This window comes from Dromaius novaehollandiae, chromosome 2, assembly GCF_036370855.1.
Source record: "Dromaius novaehollandiae isolate bDroNov1 chromosome 2, bDroNov1.hap1, whole genome shotgun sequence".
NCBI lineage: Eukaryota > Metazoa > Chordata > Aves > Casuariiformes > Dromaiidae > Dromaius > Dromaius novaehollandiae.
In genome coordinates this window covers 161,361,686-161,381,340 of record NC_088099.1, presented here as the reverse complement: position 1 = coordinate 161,381,340, position 19,655 = coordinate 161,361,686, and the positions used below count along the sequence as shown (strand labels likewise).

Sequence of the window (19,655 nt, the reverse complement as noted above, 5' to 3'; positions counted from 1 at the left end):
CTTGTTCCCTCAGGAAACCAGGCTAGAAGCAGAATTATATTAGGTGCTTGGGTGGAAGATCTGGGGTTTCTAGTCATTCACTTCACTAAGAACTGGCATGCACTGGAGCTGCTGGTCATTCATTAGCTTACAATAGTTTCTTTTATCTCTCAATGCACACTGTGTGTTTCAGCCACAGCAGCATTTGATTACAGTGCTTACAGTGTTAGCTAATTGCAAAGTTAAGCAAACACATTAAATACCACAGTTTTGGTTGCGTCCTTTGATCCTGTTTTCTTATTTCCCTGTGTGTACATGTAAGAGCAAGAAAGACTGATTGTACATATAAATATGCACATTATATATACATTCTATTTCATGTATTACAGGCTGCAGCATAGGAATATGTATATGTAAATATACACCTGTATATTCACAGATACATTTGCATATACTTTATCTACACACACACACACACACACACACACACACACACACACACATACTTCACCTACTCCCAGGAAGCATTAATTTATCATAGCAAGAAAGATTTGTCTCCTGGGAGCTAATCTAACTTCCCCTGGGTTATCAAGATGAAGAAAGACAACTTTCCGACTAGAACAAATGCAAAATAAGACTGATTTAAGACATCACCGGGGGGCTGAAAGCAGACACTATGGTTCCCTATGCAGACATCAGGCACAAACACATTTCTACCACCCAGCTCTCCCAAGCGGAGCAATGGCAAACGTGCCAGGGTGCTGAGGGGCTGTCGCAACTACTCACTGGAGAATAACTGGCTCCAACATGCTTCAGTGATGAGAAATTATTGCCTGGAGTGGTAATGACAGGCTTTTTCTTCTCTTATCTGTCATTTGGGTGTGAAACCACTCTTACAGAAAATGTTTACATTGGTTTTGATTGTAAGCGGTAGGCCGCTTGCAAATGTTACACCAGAGGCTATGCCAAGGGCTGTCCTCTCCTTTCACACCCACTCATCCACAGAGCTGACGGGAAGCGTAAGGTCTGCTTTCCCACTTGCTTTTCCTCTACTCTGGCCATGCAAAACATAGATAAGTGCCACTGGGAAGGTGTAAATGGGGAGCAGGACCTGCCTGGCGATAACACCACGGGGAGGAGGAGGTGGACTCCAGACACTGACCATACCGTTTCTAGATGAGGAAAGGAGCACACACGTTATTGCCCCACATCTCTTGTTTGACTTGCTACATTTCCTCTGTCAGATCTGCAAAGCTAAGCTGTGAACAATAAATAAGCCATGGGCAACAGGATCTATCCTGAAGCTATGGCCTCTGGGGAGGTTATTTTGGATCCAATGAATTCAGGCTGTTCAAAATTAGAGCTGGTAGAGAACCCGTGAAAATGTCCTTGGCACAAGATACTACAAGAGGTTGATGTGAGCCCAAGAAGCAGGGGACACAGAGGATATATGACCCAGCTGAGTGCAGTAAGAGAGGGACTCTTTGCACAGAGATTTTGTGATAAATCTTCTTCTCCTTAGGTTCTTCCCATGGACTTCACCATGGAGTGGGAACTGGCTGATAATGACAGCATGGGGGGGTTCTAGGACAGATCTCCATGAGACAGAGACCAGAATGTAGTCCTGAGGGTCACCAACCACACACACACACACACACACATTTTTATATATTTTATACATATATATATATATATGTATCAGTGCTTATATTCCAGCTTAGATCACATTATTCAAGAGATGACAGTAAAGATGTCTGAAGCCTATATATCCTCAGGTCTAAACTACTGACAGCCACACTTTTGCTATCATAACAGCATACTATTCTTTTCTTTGGGCAATTAAACTGCTGGCCTAACAAACGTCAGTGCCAACAGGACTGTCGCTGAAGTCCTGGAATCTGCTCATAGAAGAATTTCTGGCTGCCAGTAACGGACGGAGGTCTGCTATAGTTGAAAACCTTGCTTGTTCAAGGCCTCTCCAAGAACAGTGTGGCAAAGCAAAGAGATTTAAATTCCTAACTCAGGAAAAAACAAATTGAGCATTGGCACTGGATGAAAGATTCTCCTTTTATTTAAAAACCTCTGTAAAATCAGAGCAATGGGTCAATTCCAGCATTCAGCCAATCTAATTAGCGATTTCAGAGTAATCGTGGTAATGAGCCAAGTCAGCAAAGATGTCATTGGGGTTCTTGCAGTTCAGGTTGCAAAAACAAGCATTTATCCACATGATTTTCCAGGAAAACTCAGTTCCATCTGGGCACTCGAACCTCACTTCAATAGTCTTGGACTTGTATGGTGTGCAGCACCTGTTGTCTGTGCAGACGCCACAGTATTTTGGTCTGTATGAATTTTTGCTCACACATCCTGAGATAGTGTAGTTCATTGGTTCGCTGGCCCTGTAGACAGCCAAGCACTTCTTCCCAGGCTAAATTAGAGAAGAAGAGGAACAGAGACAGATTAATGTTCATCGCTGTTCATACTGACACAGGTAGCACATGCAAATCCCCTTCCCAACATTTGAAGGGTTTGAAGTTGTTAGAAAGCATTTTACAGCCTCTGAGCTAAAGGGTGTGACAGATCTACATGCTTAGACATACGAACCCAATAGCTGTAAGTAGGATAGCTCCAAAATACAGTTTACAGACATGACCAGCACTGCACCGTTGCTTTTCCTCTAGCTGAGGCACAGGTCTGTCTGATCTAGCAGCAGCCTTGGCTCTGCAGACTCATCTAACACAGCGGACTTGGCCTCTTTTTACTTGTAAGGAGCTTTTGGCTAAAATTAAAGTTCTGAGAGACAGGTTTTCATAATGGCTTGTGGTTTTCATAATGGCTCGTGGGAGCACAGGGAGGAGACATTTTGACCTCTCTGCAACACAGTGTTCCCACGTGTTCTTGCTAATGACCTCTGGGTTCAAAAGTGCAGCTCTCAGAGGTCTGAATGCTGAGAAACAAGGACTGACCTGTGTCCCAGGCCAGCTCAAGGACTGAGGGACACACAGAGAAACAGCCCCCACCTTAATGTGCTTGGTTATATCCACCTCGCAGGGCCGCATGTTACACAGGCGGCTTTCCTTCAGGAGCCGGCACTGGTCATTGTCGTTAGAAATCCTCGTGGAGATGCCCAGCCCACAGGTCTTCGAGCAGGGGCTCCAGGGTGAGGTGTGAACGATGCAGTTTTTCTGCCAGGATTCGTCCTCTCCCTCATATGCTACAGAGACCAGATTAACAGGACATTATTCAGCCAGGAAAATTTCCATATAAACGCCCTTGCCCTGGACCATGACACTTTCAGGCTGCTAACCTAAATCACCAAGTCACAGCGCAGAGGCTCTGCGCCCCTGTGAATCTGTTTGCTTTGCTGCCTGCTCATCCCACCCCATTTGCCGCTGACCTCCTTGTGTCAGCCCCTCCAGCACTGCAAGTGCTCAGGGCCGGGACGCATTTCTTTATTTCTCTTTACAGCCTAGCACAAGGAGGTCTTTGTGCGGAGTGCCCAGGTGCTGCCACAGTACAAACACTTAATTATAAAAGCCTGCGTCAGTCAGTGTAAAAAAAAAGAGATGAGATCTGATCTCACTGTGAAAGTTCAGTTCTCTGCCGATTCAGTTGATTCCCTCACAGTTCAAAGCTACCAGGGACACAAGCAAGCACGAAGCTCTGGTCTTTTTAAACCACAAGTGGAGACTGAGGCCTTTGTTTTGTATGACAAAAATAAAGCCCAAAGATTGGGTAGCAAACCCTACTGCCAAGGAATCAAAATTCCAGTTCCCTTTCCCTGGTATACCACAAGTGTCCTATGTCTCCTTGAGCTCTACTTCTGCAGGGATTATCTGTGAAGTGGGGCTAATGTCACTACCAGGCCTCTCAGGGTGTTATGAGGGTAAATTCGTGACATGGCAATGTGGGCACATCCTAGGGTTTTGGGGCCATGTTTGAGTCAAGCTCTGTTGTGCTTTAGCAGAGGGCTATACGATCCAACACTGTCGAATGTGGGGATGGGGGAAGAAGATACTTCATGTGATACACGAAGTAGGTTGTTCAACAATTACATCAGTCCAGTTAAACAGAATTGCTAAAAAGCTACACTGACACAAGGACTAGTTAGACCAATTACAAAATTGGCGGTGAATCTTCCACTACAATAATTGTGCCCAAGCTGCATCTGAGTTTGGGGCACCTGGGACTTTAAGTTATAATACTAAAGCAGTAAAGCCCAGCAATAAAGTCTTAGTCCCAAATCAGACTCAGCCCATTTTTATTTTCTGGAGGGCCCAGACCAAGAAAAAATGGTGAAGAAGGACTTATGACATCTTCCAAGAGCAGATGTGTGTTGGAGAGCTGGCTTTGTCACACAGGGATCTTTGGTGAATCTCACGTTGCTGGTAAGGAGTTTAAGCACAACCCTGGCATTTGCACGTCCTGCTCTTTGCTATGTGCTGTACAGGAGTCTCTGCACCTGATCCACATAAAGACTGGATTCTCGCCAGGTCTGACAGTACGGGTTGATACTCTGGTCCCTGGACAATGAAGGAGGGGCCTGCAACATTCCCACCATACCTGCAGAGGCAATGTGACGTGGAGATGTCTTCCTGATTTTCTTGGAGTCGTCACAAATCCACTGCTCGCAGCACTTTCCTGCCATCTTAATTAGCTTTGGGTTCGGGCACCAAACTAGGGGAGGGCGTGAGTTTGTGCACATGGGAATGCAGCCCACAGCCCCGTTAATGCACGTGCAGTTGTATTTGCAGTTGGGCTGAAATGTGTCCCCGTTGTTATACCTGACTCCATTGAGGACGCATCCGACACCAACAATCTCTGAAAGGGAAGGAGAAGAGAGAAAGACACATGGAGCACCATTAAAATAATGCTAATAGCGAACAGCATTTTTGTGTTTCTCTACCAAGCTGTTCAGCGGGTTAACAAGGCTGGCACGGAGACCTGGCAGCATTGTTTCGCCATGGAGTGATGTGTTCAGCATCATGCTAAGCCAAATATGGTCACATCATTTAGGAAAATGTTTTCAGTCCGAATCACAGCAAAATTAATCTTTAATGCTTTGTGGAAAAAAAAAAGAAGTTAGAAAATAAAACAAATTTTACGTACAAACTCTCCCTTAAAAAAATTATTTCATGATATGCTGGCAAGTATTATTTGCAACAGGAACAATCCAAGTAATTAAAACAGACACTCTGTGACATCTGAGATTTTCTGTGCCCTCTGAGACAACTATATGGAGTTGCAAATATGGCACAAAGAGGACACTTGTACCCTTCTGAAGCAGCAGTAGCAAGATGCCGAGGTAGAAAGGAGCACCTAAAATGGCACTAGATGTTTATATTTAGGCAACTAGCTCCTACTCAGTTTATCATAGAAAACTCTTGATAGAAAATGAAATAATATGTTTTATTGCCATGAAAAATAATATTTGAAGTATATTTTTAAATAAACCCATGAAAGATCAAACTTTCTTATTGCTCACAAATAGAAATTGCATTGACCCAGGAAATAGGACACAAGTTGTACAAAGCAGCAAGGTTGTTTTGTATTTGAAAGCAATGACAGAAATCTTCCAATGGAAAATTCAAGCTTCAATTTCTCACTTGATCACGTGGAGGCAGTGCATACACACTGATCCAATCTCTCAAGCTTTAAGCCCATTCAGAAATGGAGCTGCAATGTAGTGTTCTTCAGGGCTAGTACAAACTGAAATGCTGGCTTATAATTCTGAAAAAGCTTCTTATCTTTAGAATGGACTGAATGAAACCATCAAACCCAAATCCCTTCCTCCCCACGAAATGAGACTTTTTGGAATCTGAAGTATAGATTCAGATCTCTCGGTCATGCTCATCCCCAATTCTGATAAGCTTCAGTCTTTGTGTTCGACAGACATCACTCAGTGCTGGAGCTGGAGCAGAGAATTCAGTTAAGCTTGTGGATGCACACACAGAATATGACATTTCAAGGAAAATGCCCTATTTCCTGTTTTTTTGCTACAAGTTTACCCTGCTGCTAACTTAGCCTCATAGAGGCCTCATATATCAAGAGGTTCATCTTGAGAAAATCCCCAGACATAGACAAAGGTGCCATAACGCACAAGGCCATAACGCAGAACTACGCTAAGTTTGCATCTACTTTCAGTGACCTGGAGCACTTCCTAGCTCCTGGTTCCAGGTATTCACAGCTGCCTTGACACGTACTCAGCACGCTGCCGTCTCTGGTGCAGTGTGGAGGAAACCCAGGAACACGGGGAGAACTGCAGTGAAGCCCATCAGCCTCCCATTTGATGTCTGTGGTCAGGGCATTGGGACATACTTCAGCAAGCCAGTCCAGACACAGCCTGAATTTTCCACAGTTTCACCCTATACCCTTTACAAACACCAATTCCTAGCTCCTTTGGGATCCTTATTTTCCATAAATTATATTGCTCCTGTAGTTGTGCACGCATTGCGTTCCCTATTTTTGGCATTTAGTTAATTTTTGGCATCTAGCTGAAAAGAAAATTCTCCACAGCAGTTACAGTCCCCTACACCCAACACGGGAGTCCTGCCTTGAGTGACCCTGCAGCAAGAGCAATAGGTTATGTATTCAGAGTGCAGTGATTCAGCCTATATATGATCCAGCTCATGAGAAAGAGCAGGTCAGCAAATCCTGTCATCTGCATCCACCTGCTCGGTGAAAGCAAGGGAAAGATCATGGCTTTCTATGGCAGCCAGAGATGAGCCAACTAATCACGGAAGGACCTACTTCCGATGACCCTCAGCTACGCACACCACAATGTGCACCCTCACCAAATAACCCAAAATGTCACGTAATAGGGAATGTGTTGTCATTGAAAGTACTTGAAAGGTACACTGGATTGGAATTCTTCCAGTCCTCATTGGAAAAATGGGGACCAACCCTCCTACATCACAGTGCTGGCTTGCAGCAGGCATATTGAATACCTGTGATGTATGTAAAGACTACAAATAAAAAATACAAATAAAAAGACAATCAAATAAAAAAATAAATGAGAAGCAATAAGAAGGCATTTAAAAAAGTTTTGAGACAAGATCCGGCTTCTTTTCCTACGCCAATGTAGAGCCATCTGTGACCATGTCACTTTTGACAGATGCCTGTCTGACCCATTTTCACTGACCTCCCATGGTGGTTCCACGCACACCGCAGACAAGCCATTTAAATGCTTTCACATCCCCTTTGCTTAATCTTAGATCTTTTCTAATCTTGAAAAATGCTTTTTAAGGTCGAGGATCCTTGCCCTGTCTACCACAAACATGGAGAACGGCATCCGTCGGCTCTGCAGAAACTTCTTTGTATTTCAAAATTTAAATAGGTTCCTTCGTGGTCTTCTCTGAATCCCCCTCCATCTTTCTTTGTTGAAGCAACTCTGGTTCTTTCAGAATTTCTCCATCAGACACATGTCTGTGATCTTTGATCATTTTTATTACTCTCCTCCACTCTCCACAGTTCAGTCCCATCTTTCTTGCAGCATGGTACCTGAACTAGACCCAGCTCTCCCACTGAGTCTTCTGCAAAGTGCAACAGGAAGACTTCTTTCTACAGCTGGTGGGCAACTGTTCTGCTTACTCCTTCCAGTATAAGGTTTACATTTTTTTCACAACAGCAGTAAACTGCTGACTCCTGTTTAGCCTGTGATCTACTCCCCCACTCCCAGATTTATTTATAAATTACTGTTTCTGAACCAGTTGTTCCCATTTTGTATTTATGTGAGTTTATTCCTGCTTAGTGTAGCACTGTGCACTTCTCCATTGAATTTCCTCCTTTCCCTCCCAGCCATCACTCATTTGCAAAGTCCAATCTGATTTTTAATCCTGTCCTCCAACACATGTGCAATGCCTATCCTTTTAAGCTTTATGGAAATCTAATAAATGAAATTACTGTTCTATCAACCAGATTGGCAATGTTCTCATTAACAATACAAACCCACAAAAGACATCTGCCAGACCTCACTTGATATGTCCTCCATCTTGAAAGTGAAACACTGATAAATACCCTCAGATATTGTTATTACACTAGTTTTGCACCCAGCCTTCAGAAATTTTATCAAGATTGCATTTTCTAAGATTGGTTGTGAGAGTATCATGTGAAAAAGTGAAAGATTTTAGTAAAAAGTTAAGATATACAACAACCAGTCTTCTACCCTCACCAAAAAGCCTCTTGCCTTGTCATAGAAGGAAATTAGATGGATTTAGCATCTCCCTTTTATCTCCCACATTCTTATAATTAGTTGTATGACTTTTTTTTTTTTTTTTCTGGAAATGAATTGGCAACTCTTTATTCTCCAGCTTCTCTTTCTTCCTTTCTATCACCTCCACCCTCTAGCTAGCTATCTTCCATAATTTCTGAAAGACCTAGCAGGTAGGAGTACATAAGGCGGGCTACATAAGGCATTTAATAGAAACATCATCAACTCAAGCTGGTCTAAAAACAGCTGCAAGTCCTCTAATGTCTTCTCCATCCTAGAGGGAGATTTCACTCCACTATGGTGTTTGTTGCCATTACTGTGTTACATTCATTTTGCATTCTACTTGCAGTGGAACTTACATTTTTTCTAATAGGCACTGATGAAGAAAAGAATTATGCACTTCAAAATTTTCAGAATCACCTTTTAATTGCTTCCTTCCTCTCTTCTTTAGCACATCATCACTTCCCTTTGTCATCTTCTTTCTGCTAATGTATTACAGAAAGACTTCTTATTACCCTGGAGGTTTCCAATAGCTGTGTGCGTTGCCCTTTCTGGTTTTGCACATACTTTCTCTTGCTGTTATTTTATATGTATCGCACAGAAATCTGGTCAGACTGCACTTCCTGCATTTTTTTTTTTTTGGGTGTCCAAGCTAATGCAAAGCCAAGTTAATTTCTTACTACACTTCCTATCCTTCTTCTGCTGAAGAACAGCAACCCTTAGTATCATTTATCTGAGGAACTGCCAGCTACCCTGATCTTCTTTATTCCTCAGACTAGCCCCCTATGAATTTTTTTCTACTGATTTTCTGAGTTTATTGAAGCCCACTCTTTTTGTTTTGCAACCTTTTCTCCTTTCTGTGAGTCAGTTATTCAATCATTTCAAAGTCAGCTCTCCTTGTGGATTCCTTCCACCTCTACATTTTCAATTAGTACCTCATTCCAGGTTATATTCTGGTCTAGAAGACTCTCCCCATTAAGTGCTTTGTCTTGTTTATGAATCTAAAACCATAACTCATAAATTCCAAGAACTCAGTAAACAGTCTGTTTCCTTTCTGATCCTTTCTGATCAACTATCTCTGTAATAGCCCTTGTGTTCCTCTCCCTTTTAATCATTCCCAGAGGTTCTCAACAGGTCTAATTCCCTCTATGTTCTAGTCCATAGAACAGGAGAATACATCCTTGGCACACAAAACACTACCTCATTTCCTTTTCCTCTTAGTCTTCTTCTTGAATAAAAACATTCCAGTCACATGGATTGTCCCACCGAGTATGTGCTATGGCAGGTAGGAAGAAATCCTTCTGCTTCATAGGACCCAACCTGACTGAAGCAGTTACAAGATTAAGGCTGGGACCTCAACTTGTTCATGAGAAACTTGGCTAGGAGATGACTCTTCCTCTGACCCTCTTGTAGGATTCCATATTCTATTCTTTCTTGGGATCTAGGAATAAGCATTTTGGCTGGGAATAAGCCAAAGTCATTCCTGAATGGCATGGGTTTTTGGCAGACATCCATATTACTTGCCTTTAAAGCCAACTGCATGCCTATCCTTTCTTCATCCCCAACCCACTATAGAACCTCCTCCTGTTACGGGGATTACAGAATCATCCCCTCGCAAATCTGAAGACCTTCAAATGCTGGTTCCTTCTTATTCTCGGCTGTAGCAACTCAAACAGCAAGAATTCAGAGGTCAGTTTTCATCCAGCCAACTGTCAGAATGAAAACAGCTAAAAGGACATAGAACAGGATGAAAGGAGAAGCTGAAGGATTTACAGTCACGTATTTAATAAGACCGGGGGAGCTGCCAGTGCTGTATATCTAAGTCAAAAATATATGTACATCACTTACGTGCACATACTCCTATTTCGTACCTAGGTCTGTCTCCACTGTAGTCACAGTACAGGCCTCTGTGAAAATCACAGGTATCGGCCTCAGTGCAACTTTCTCCACGCTGCTTGGCACAGGTCTTGCAGCAATCGCAGCCGTCTGTGACCAGGCTGACTCCTACCGAGCACCGAGGTGGGGACTTCGGACACTCGCACGGCCACTTGCAGTACTGAGTCCGTGTGTAGGCCTCTGTCGTGGCAGGGACGGTGGGGGTCATGTTGGTGGAGGTCTGGGCAATGGCCTACAAACAAAGAAACAAAGCTTGGAATCTGTTCCAGAGAGAAGGAGGCTTTGAACCCTGTGGTGGTTAGTCCTCCATAAAACCCCATCATGTCTCAAGAAACTGCAAGGAACCAAAGGACAAGTGTCAAAGAGCAATGGAAGGGGAGCAGTCGCTGCTCTCTTGTAAACACCCTCTGTCACCAGCCAAGGGCAAACACTACAGCTTGGACTAGCATCCAAACCACACAGCCCCAGTCTGCTGGCACTCAGCCTTTCCCAGGCCTGACTCCCTCTCCCTAAATGGAGGTCTCTCTCCCTGCAGGGACATAAGCGCATGGGCCAAGACCTCTCCAACATGACTGCATGGTGTGGTGTGTCTCCTGCTGGTGCCACCCTGTGGTGTCTGGCTCTGGCGGAGATCGTGCTGCCCCAAAGCTGTTGTGCCCGTTGGCTAAGGGATGTCTCTAGGGCCTCTTCTCCTCCCAAAGGCCTCACCAGCCAGCAGTAGCTGGCCCTTCAAGTCACAGAGGCAATGTTGCAGCGTGCAAGCACATGAGCTGTGCCCTGTTTGGCTTCCTCCTCAGGCTTATCATCATTTGTGTGGGTCTGGCACCCAAAATGTGTGATCCCATAAATCCCAAAGAGACAGGGAGAGGCCTATGAGCACACTGTTCCTCACAGACACCCAGGCATGAACCTCTGTGTTACCAGGATGATCTGAAACCCACAGGCCTAGCACTCCATCATGGACCTCCCGAGGATGGCTTGGCCTTTTCCTCTCTTCTAGCAATACCACTAATGCTGCAACAACTGCCTTCCTGCAATATCCAAGCCCTTTGACTTGGATAAAGACTAGGTTAGAGAAGGGAAAAAAGATAACCTGAGAACCCCACATCTGGCTAACTGGCTGTAAATGTTTTAATGAACAATTTCACCCACCTCTGTCTGAAAAATGTTTTGCTTCTCTCCACTGCTATAACACAGCACACGAACAATTCAGCTCCCTGACAGGTTCCCAGGCCTAGGCAATGCAGCTATGCTCTGGCTATAATATTCAAAACAAATACCTCCCCACCACATATTTCCTCTAAGCACTATGTGACAAACACCCTTATTCTTCCTTTGCAGTATCCAGACTGCCACATAGAGCAGAGATGCTATCTGTGACTCCTAAAGCAGTCATGAGGCTCTTTGTTCTGTACATTGCCTGGTGATGGGTTCTTCCAGGTCTCACACTGCAGTTCCCACAATACTGCTTTGGCCCACAAAATCAAACAATTGGGATATTTCTACAGTGATTTTCTTCCTATATCTCTTGGCACATTCTTTTGTTGTAGGTGGAGTCGCTGTGAGAGTTAGCAGTTTGATGAGTATAAGTGAAACTTCATAATATTAGAGTTTCTCTCATTAATAGTGCACAAATATTTGCTAACATGGTGAGCAAGGAGGGAAAAGTTTTATGGGGAATATGCTGCCAAGTTTCCGTTTCTCATTCTCCATTTTCTTGGCAAATAAAAGAGGAAACAAAACTGCAAGTCAGTGCAATATCTGAGAACTGCTATTGTAAATAGAGGTAGAAAAGGGATTTTGTGTTAGGCAGTGATGCTGCTCCAGTACACACATTCAAGCCACCATTACTGAGATTAATGAAGGGCTGGGATACCTTAGTTCATAGAAAGTCAGAGAGCAAACCCACGGAGAGCAGAGGTTCATCACCTTCTGCACTCATCCAGTCCCTGAAGACCAAGCTCTGGGTGACTTCAAACAGCACCAGCCATGCTCGTGGTGCAGGTAGCATGCAAATCAGCCCAGTACAGAAAACCTGAGCTGCCCATGTGCATCGAGCAGGGCACACTAGCTCAGGCACAGATGCAACACGAGTTATTTACAGGCTACCAGCAGCATCTAGAAGACAACACTGCCTGGGCACACGCAGTCCAGAGTCCCCTTCCAGTGACAGGATGTGCAGGCTGCAAAGATGAGTGCACAACCTGCAAAATGCACACAGCAAGGAAAGTCAGGGTCTAGAGGCTACTCGGGCAATCCCATCCATTCCCTGCTGCCTTGCACTGTGCTATGTATTCCCCAGCAATTTGTCCTCTTTGCAGTTTCAGATGCCCCAAACAAAAAGCTTTCCAGCACTGTGGAGAAAGTACCCCAACGCAAGGCACCATTAGGAAATGTGCCCCCAAGAATTGCCATCCCACAGCCCATGAGCTGCCCTTTTACCGTCTTCTACAGATTCCTTGTTAACAGTCTCAGATTTAATTAAAACATATTTCTAAATCTGCTACTGCAGTATTTGAAGACGTTATTTAAGTATCTTAGTAATTAGTTACCCTTTATTTGGAAAACTAAATTGTTAACACATTGCTAATCACTGCCAGATAGGCAATATGTTTTCTCTGGGCATAATTCCCAGCTCCATTAAGGATCCTTTACATAGAGTTGGCCTTAAAGTTGTCTAAAAATCACATTTAAACTCATGTTTAAACTAAAACATACCAATATAATTTACTCCCACTTTAAGGCTCCTTGATGATGCCAAGGTTGTTAAAAGAGGAACATTTGGATCAATGAAAAACCCAGGCCCTTTAATGATAGTATTTTTCATTCCACACCCAACAATTTGAGCAGATGCAACAATCTGTCACTTCAGAAGAGAGGCCTCTTCAAATGCAATAAACCTATTTGCTTTGTTGATGATCATTAAAAAAAGTGCATAATAATCCAATCCAGATATACAGACAGAAGTCGTGCAGCTATTTAAAGAGCCCATTACCATGGTCCAACCCTGTAAGTAAATCTCTTCACAGTCCCTTGTTTCTGTTCTCAACACAAGCATGCAGACATGCTGGTTGGAATTAAAAAGCTTCCGCCCTGTGTAGATATGAGACTATCTGTGAATCAACACACGTAGCAAAGAGGAAAACAATACGCCCTGCAAGTCCTGTGGTTTTAGCTCACCAGACTTGGATGATAAACTGAGGTACATGTATATCCATGTCCTCTTCAGCAAAGTGTTTGTAGTCCACACCACCCAGTGAGGATCATACATATGGCCCTACCATAACTTCTTTGCACATGCAGGTGATGGTATCCATCAGGCCAGGACTACGGGCCCTCAAAGCATGTTTGCTCTGGTGCTCAGACGTTGCAGAAGCATAAGAGTTTTGCCAAAATTATTCTGTGTCTGGAAGTGGTGACTCTGCGTATTGGGAGCAGTTCCTGGGCTCTGCCCAGACCACCCTTGTTTCAGGAGGCCTTACCCATGGGGGAGATGGACAACCACTTGCATGAAGCAGAAAAGCCATGTCAGAACATAGCCCCGATTGCTCACTGTGAGTCAGACCCTCAGCGAGGCAACATTGCAAGGTTTGCCATTGACTTCCACATTAAAAGGTGTCCTACTAACTTCAGTAATGCAACCTCAGACTGTCATATGAACAGGACCGAGGCTAAATTCTTATAAAGGATTGAGTAGCTGGGGGCCATTCTATGGCTTGTGTTAGGCAGGAGTTCAGAATAAATTATTTAACAGTCCTTGCTCTAGGTCTAAAGCCTGAGCTGATCAAGGAAGCTTTGGGATCTTTATAGTGACTGTAGGTAGCTGTTGTGGATCTTGGACATGCTGGCTGAGATGTCAAGTGATGTTAGCCAAGTAAGCCATAAGAAGGACACTTAGTGTGAGTTACATGCACATCTTCACAATAATCAGGGTGGACAGGTATTGAAATATTATGACTCCCTTATTTTACAAACAGGGAAAACATGGAAAGATGGAAGCAGCATCCTGTCCTAGGCTCCATCATCTTCAGACCTTCTTTGGAAACGGTTGTCCACCAGGCACCAGAACAAGTACAAAAGCTGTACCTCTTCCTCACTCTCCTCCTCTCCCCTTTTAAGCCACTCTGAGCTTTGCTATGGGAGAAACAATTCTGGAGATTTATAAAATTCTTGGCATTTCCTCTTTTGTGGTCAGCTGTCATCAGTTGCGTATCCAAATCCCTACGGAAAAGTCATTAAGACACAATACTCCAATATCCCAGAACATTTTGAGATATGGGAACTCTCTTATTAATAGTTACCACAGTTAAGACACCATGAGCAATAATGCTCTATAAATAACACAGTATAAACAACTCCTTTCACAGATGCTATTAAGAAGAAATCACACTATAATGGCCCTCATCCATGGCCAACCTTAATTACAATAAAATTAAAAAAAAAGAACAAAACTCATTTTAAGTTAAGATTTCAGGAATCATGTCTTTAGGGTCAATATAATACATAAGAGAACAATGGTTCTTTAAGAAATTCATAATGAGAGTGAAAAGAAACTTAAAACTGATTACCACAGTGATGGGGGTTTGCCAAGTTTATTTTAAAACATGAGAAAGGTGAAAGAATATGTCTGCTAGGAAAATAATTTCTTCAGGTACCAGTAATTAACTTATTTTGTATAATTACTGCTCACACTCAGGGTCTGCAGATTTGTTATCTTGGATGCCAAGTAAAAAACATTCCACCGCAAGTTATTTATGAGCTCTAATATTGCTTTTTTTTGGAGCTACAAACTAATTCTCGTTAAATCAAGATGAAACCTTTTGCGCCTTGCCATGGCTGATAACTCTCTATGAAAGTCACTCATGACTTGTGTTTGGCAAGCACCGAAAGGCCTTTCTTTTTGCACCTGCAGAGAATAATATTTCTCAGAAACAATTTCCAGATAACTTATGTGTTCACATTCCAGAAGAGAGAAGGAAAAAATAATAAATGACAGCCTGACATGGCCACAGCCTCAATATTAACAAGAGGAAGGAGTTTTAATATGCAAGGCTTAAAGATATAAAATAGATGGCAGCATTTCAGCAGCATTTTCTACCTATTGGCAAAATATATTTCCAATCTGCTGGAAAATACTATAATTATAAGGTTGTTTTAGTCCTGAAACCTTGAAACAGCTAGTTACAGTGCTGAAATTAGTGTAGAGAGTCCAAATGCAAGCCAAGCAGAGATATAGCTGTGCTTTTACATAATGCATAAGGAAACCTCAAGCTTTATATTTAAGCAGCAAAGCCCCAAATACACGACAATAAATTTCTATACTTCCAGATCTTACTCATGCTTAAAAATATATATGAGTACAGTCATTCCCCTGTTTTAGCACTGCAAGATCTTACTCTTATAATCTCTTTCTTTCAGATATTTCTCTCACTGGCATGAGCTTAAACTACATGGTTGTGTCCCATTCATCACGTCTATGATCAGTGATTGATGGGATTTACACCTTCCGTGTGCAGTCTGTGCAAAGATCAATAGCTCTGGGTAAACAGCCCTGATACTTTATATTTATCAGACGAAATTCCCAGCTAGCATAAGTTGGAATTGCTCCTGTTCATAGGGAGCATCGTTACAATCTAACTGGCCTTTGTTCCTGACTTAAACAAATGCTCTGAGAAGGACCAGGTGAGGGTGGAGGGAAGTTATCTGTTTTCTTCCACCCCAGAGCTTACTGCTAGGGAAAATTTTGAAGTCCAGAAAGGTCAGTGATGTGTCCTAAATTCAATTCATTTGCTATTGTCAGAGCAGGCAAAGGGGTTATGAGAAGTTGCCAAGCAGTGGTCTGTTCAAATTATAACACTTTATCCCTTTGCACTGTTTTTCCCTTGGCTGCAGGTTGCTATAAAAGAAGGACTTTTGAGAGTTCCCTCTTAGCTGCACGAGGATGAGCTGCGGTTTTCAGGGCGCATGCCATGGTGTGCATTTCTTTTAATTTCCCAACATTAAAACACTTTAAAGGAATATTTTTAAGCTATATTTTTGATGCTACCTTTCTGGACAAGCACCAGATGTTATCGATGGAGGGATGCAATGTGATCCGGATTATCTCCTGTCCTGCTTCTCTGACACATTCACAAAAGAGAAGCAGTCAGTGAGAAAATCTTTATTAAAATGTCATCCTTACAATAAAAAGGAGATTTTCTGATCAAATCAACTGTTTTGCAGCCTGACCCAAACAGCCTTAGAGTGGGAGTTCCTATGCCAAGCCCTGCCAGCATCAGCCTTTGTTTAGAAATAACTGGGTTTTTTTTCAAGATTGGCTGTCCTAAACAGTAACCCTGACGCTAATAAACCAACTTAAAGCGGACACCTAGGGACGCGACTCCCAGGAAAGCACTGCAAAATTGTACTGTCGCCGGTAAGGCAACGCATCTGCTTTCCTGTGGGTCCACCTGCTGGCTGAACTAGTTAGACTACGCGACCAGCAGAGCCAGCTCCAACACTGTGCAGCGCCTTAGAAGTTCTCACACACTGAAATTGGTTAAAAAAGCACCCCGGAAGACTCACATCCACATTCACAGAACTGCAAACATCCTAAGAGTGCCCTGAGCTAACATGGCACTCAGGGGATCACAGCGGATGGAACTTAACAAAGAACTGAAAGCAGAAAGGACAAAATAAAATACAAATAATATATTCAGTGAAGCCACTGACCTTTCCATTGCTCAGTCACAACTTTGGGCAAACACAAAGACTACTTGGTTTCAGCCTGGGGTAGAAAGATGCCAACAACTGATAGTGCACAACCTGGACTAATCATCTGCTTTAACAATATTGAAGGTCTAGATTTCATATCTAGTTAAAAAGGCAGCTGTGCTGCCTAGATATCTGGATGGGGGGCACAGCCCTGGTCTAAGCAAGTCATTATGTGTTAAGAGAGTAGCTTCTTTTCCAGTCTCTCTAAAAAAGGGTGGCGAATCCCAGGCTTACGGATACTGTAGATAGAAGCATTTTTACCCCTGTCCATGGAATACAGGGATGGCCACCACACAACCACACAGGAGAGAAGACAAGTTTATATCAACCCTGGCTGATACATGAGAGCTCTATTCATAATCCAATTTGAAGGTCTTGGGAATCTTGGAGCTTTCAAGCCTACAAAGAATAAAACTTCATATTATCTCCCCCTCCAACAAATATCATTCCACAGCACTGCAAAGTACTTCCCTCATGAAGAAATATTCCTGAATGCAATTAAGGTGAAGAAAAGGAAAACATGGAAAGGGGATAGTTTTTATTGCACTGTATGATAAGTAAGATAACAGAATGAATCTAAAAGGCCAGACTGGTTGTGGTCTTTCTGTGGAAAGGGACGTTCTGGCATTGGGACCCCATTGCTACAGCAAATAACATCAATCTGCTGGAGCAACTGGTTATCTTGTCAAGAGAACCCACCAGTTTCTAAACATTATGCAGTTTCCATGGAAAGGGCCTTACATCTGTCCCCAGTTCCCTAAATGTCCCTGAGATACAAAAAGGAAAGAGAAAGGACAGAACACATCTGAGATTTGTGACCATATACAGGGGACAGGGGAGCAGATATGCCGGTGAAGGAATATTTTGAAAGCTAATGGGTTTCAAGGGGCTGCAAGATAGACCCCAGGAGCCAGTGTGGGTCAATGTGAATTTAGGTGTAGTTCAAGAGAAAAGGTATCTCGCTACGTATTCCTGAGGTGTGATAGGAGAAGCAATAGTCACTACAAGTCAAGGGAGAAAGGTGTCTTTCTGGGTCACTGATATGCACATCAGAGATGAAAAGCAGGACCTGGCTTGTATCAGTGGGCTTAAACCAGGCTGTCAAAGCAGTTTGTTTCTTATCTGTCTCAGTTTGGACTTCTGACTTCTGTATTACTGCATATTTGCATGATTATTACACCCAAGATGGATGGGTTGACAAAGAGACCGTTCTTACAGTGAGATCAGCAGCAATCACAGCACCATCAGCATTTCCTCACTGTTACACTCTTGCCACCAATCTCCAAGGCCCTGTGAGCCCTCAGAAATTCTGTCACAGGACAATACTAGCCACAAGTGCAGTAGCATCAGCAAACAGATATAAATCAGATTCCACAGGACACGTAATGGTAGGAGGAAGATATGATTAATAGGATCTCAGGTTCCCCATCACACGTATGAGCTTCTAGATAGTTTAAAATAGATCCCAGACATGAAATCTCCTCAACATATCATAAAATAACAGACTGAACACAGAAAATATAAGACAGTTTTATGGATTTCAGGTGCTGGGCAGATTTATTCTTATTGTGTACTGTTTAGGCTCAGCAGAAAGGAAAGTTAATATTTCTGTGCATCTGTGAGTGAGGAACAATCAACTTCCCATAACATTTTTTGGGAGATATATCTCTGGGAAGAATGTAGGCAGATGTTTGGAATAGTCTTTTCTAACTCAGTTTAGATAATTATAAAGTAAAGATTACATATACTCATCTCTGCCAAAATATTGCTTACACTGGCAAACTCAGTGTGGCCTCACAGCTTTTTCACATTTTTTCCATAAAGCTCTCCTTGTCCATCTTTCTGAACATTCAGAAAGAAAAAAAAATCCCTATTAGAAAGCAACCTGATGTATCATATATGTTGTCCTAGTCAGAATAGCAGTTGCTTAGAGTAAGCTCACCTAAAATGTTGGGATATCATTAACAAATTAACAGCACAACCATGGCCTCTACCAGCTGTGCATTAAACAGCATTGCACATGCTCAATCTGTGCAGATAATGAGCTCATCTGGTAAAACAAGTAGAGTTTGAAAAGTAACAGGGAACATCTTGGGGGAGCAAAAGAGAAGGGTCTCCAGAAGGAAGGAGTAAGCAGTCTTTAATTTTAGGAAAGTGTAGAGAACAACTGGGAGTACATTCAGACTGCGCAAGGTCATGGGGTTACAAATCATCCTAAAACTGTACAGAACAGGATGTTGACACATGAGCCACAAGCTGGATAACAATAGCAGTATCATAGCTCCAGCTTCTAGACAAGATCAGATTGCTCTAGCAGGGGTTTTACATTGCAGTTAACCATGTTCTGCATTCACTTGTCTCTTATTTTTCAGCCATGGCCCTGAAGTCAAAGGGGATGATTCATTCTGTCCTATTACTCTCTTGAGGAAAATCTGTCCCCAACTGGGCAAAAAATAAAGGAAATAAGAAAATTAAGAAGCTACATTTTTTTTTCCAAATCGCAAAAATAGTGCAGTTTGGTGGCCTTTCTCAAAATCTTGGTTTCCGTGTTTTTTCCATTCAGAATAGAAATCTACATTTTCAAGTGTCAACAATTTTCTGCCAATATTTCCAGAACATTTTGAGATATTGAGAAAATGGGGAGTCCAGAAGAGGGCAATCAAGCTAGTCAGAGACCTAAAGCTCGTGGGCTCAGAGGAGATGCTGAGGGAGCTGAACTTTTGTAGTCTGGCAAAGAAGAGGCTAACAGGGGATCTAATAGCAGCCTACAGCTACTTGAAAGAGACCTAAAAACAACTGAGCCAAACTCTTCTCAGCACAA

General features: G+C 42.8%; 1 protein-coding gene across 1 annotated transcript in view; it reads right to left on the bottom strand.

The window, feature by feature from the left end:
- Window positions 1-2,026: 2,026 nt before the first annotated feature.
- Window positions 2,027-19,655, bottom strand: part of CCN4 (cellular communication network factor 4) — a 36,717-nt gene continuing 19,088 nt past the window's right edge. Inside the window, exons 2-5 of the mRNA XM_026113605.2 lie at window positions 10,034-10,313; window positions 4,540-4,797; window positions 2,997-3,190; window positions 2,027-2,404 (exon numbers count right to left, since the gene is read on the bottom strand). Coding sequence (XP_025969390.2) covers window positions 2,105-2,404; window positions 2,997-3,190; window positions 4,540-4,797; window positions 10,034-10,313 — 1,032 coding nt within the window. The 3' untranslated portion in view covers window positions 2,027-2,104. The remainder of the gene's footprint in view (window positions 2,405-2,996; window positions 3,191-4,539; window positions 4,798-10,033; window positions 10,314-19,655) is intronic.